Source organism: Perkinsus marinus (assembly GCF_000006405.1).
Source record: "Perkinsus marinus ATCC 50983 genomic scaffold scf_1104296974014, whole genome shotgun sequence".
In the NCBI taxonomy this organism is placed as follows: domain Eukaryota; phylum Perkinsozoa; order Perkinsida; family Perkinsidae; genus Perkinsus; species Perkinsus marinus.
In genome coordinates, this window is record NW_003201261.1 from 1 (window position 1) to 1,152 (window position 1,152).

General features: G+C 51.2%; 1 protein-coding gene across 1 annotated transcript; it reads left to right on the forward strand.

The window, feature by feature from the left end:
• Positions 1-141: 141 nt before the first annotated feature.
• On the forward strand, positions 142-858 carry Pmar_PMAR026101 (DEAD box ATP-dependent RNA helicase, putative; the record flags this gene model as incomplete). The annotated part of the gene is made up of 4 exons (XM_002765960.1): positions 142-289; positions 329-439; positions 485-593; positions 650-858. Coding segments are annotated over 4 exons (577 nt in total), but the record flags the coding sequence as incomplete, so codon positions are not given.
• Positions 859-1,152: the final 294 nt, after the last annotated feature.

Sequence of the window (1,152 nt, forward strand, 5' to 3'; positions counted from 1 at the left end):
TTGTGTTCGACTTCTTAGGGTATTCCCTAGAAATTCTCAGGCTAGTTTAGCGTAGTGGTAGGATGTCTTCACGTAAACCTCATGATCGGTGGTTCAAATCCCTCCCATGGCTTCAATGAAGTGACTCTTGCTTTACGTTAGAGGTCAGCCATTCATCGGTCGGGCTCGCACTGGCACCGGCAAAACTCTGGCCTACTTGCTACCAATCACCGAACGGCTGAGGAACGAGCGCTTCTCCGGTCCAGGGGCAGCCATCGTCGTCCTGCCCTCCAGAGAATTGAGTCGACAGGTATAGAAGTACTGATGAGCTATCCCCATCCCCCTGCAGGTGGCATCGGTCCTGTTGTCTCTGCTACCTCAAGCCACAGTAGTCTTAGCGACGGGTGGGCACGGCAATATGAAAGCCCTAGTTAGAGAGATCGAGAACAGCAATCCCGAGGTTCTCGATATTCGTCCCCGGTCTTGCTCAGCTGATTGCTGTTAGATAGTTATCGGGACTCCCGGTCGTATAGTACAACTCGTGACGAACGGGGCAATACCAGTCGGAAGGATAAGGATAGTGGTGCTAGATGAGGCCGATGCTATGCTCAAAGGTAAGGAGTGTGCCTCGACAGTTGTCGCTCCATTGCTGATGGTCATCTGGTTTCAGATGGCACCAAGACGAGCGCTCACGTGGAGTCACTGCTAGCCCAAGTGAAGCCGTTCTCGCCACAGACTGTGGTATTTTCGGCATCGATGTCGGATGTGGTCGTGAGGAAGGTGTCCGAGATAGGTGGAGCTAATTCAGTGAAGGTGGATCTTGTGGCCAGTGGTTTCAGTAAGTGTCGCTGTACGGACTGTAAACTCTGTTCATTCTGATAGAATCAATGATGTTCCTTGAAAGCTCCCAGCTCCAGTCGAATCGTCTCTTGGGGGAAAATATACTTAGTGGAGTAGTGAAGACGCGACGACACAATTTGCCATAAGGCCGCGAGCCTTATAGGTTTGAGACCGGTATCCGGGTACCACTACCCTGAACTTAGTTGATAATAGCAACAACAACGTTCTAGTCCATCGTTGTCAGGTTACCGTCAGCCAGCAACAGTCCGATCGACTATCCACAGGATGATTCGTCTCCCTGAGCGTGCTAACCTCACTCGTTATCGAGGATTG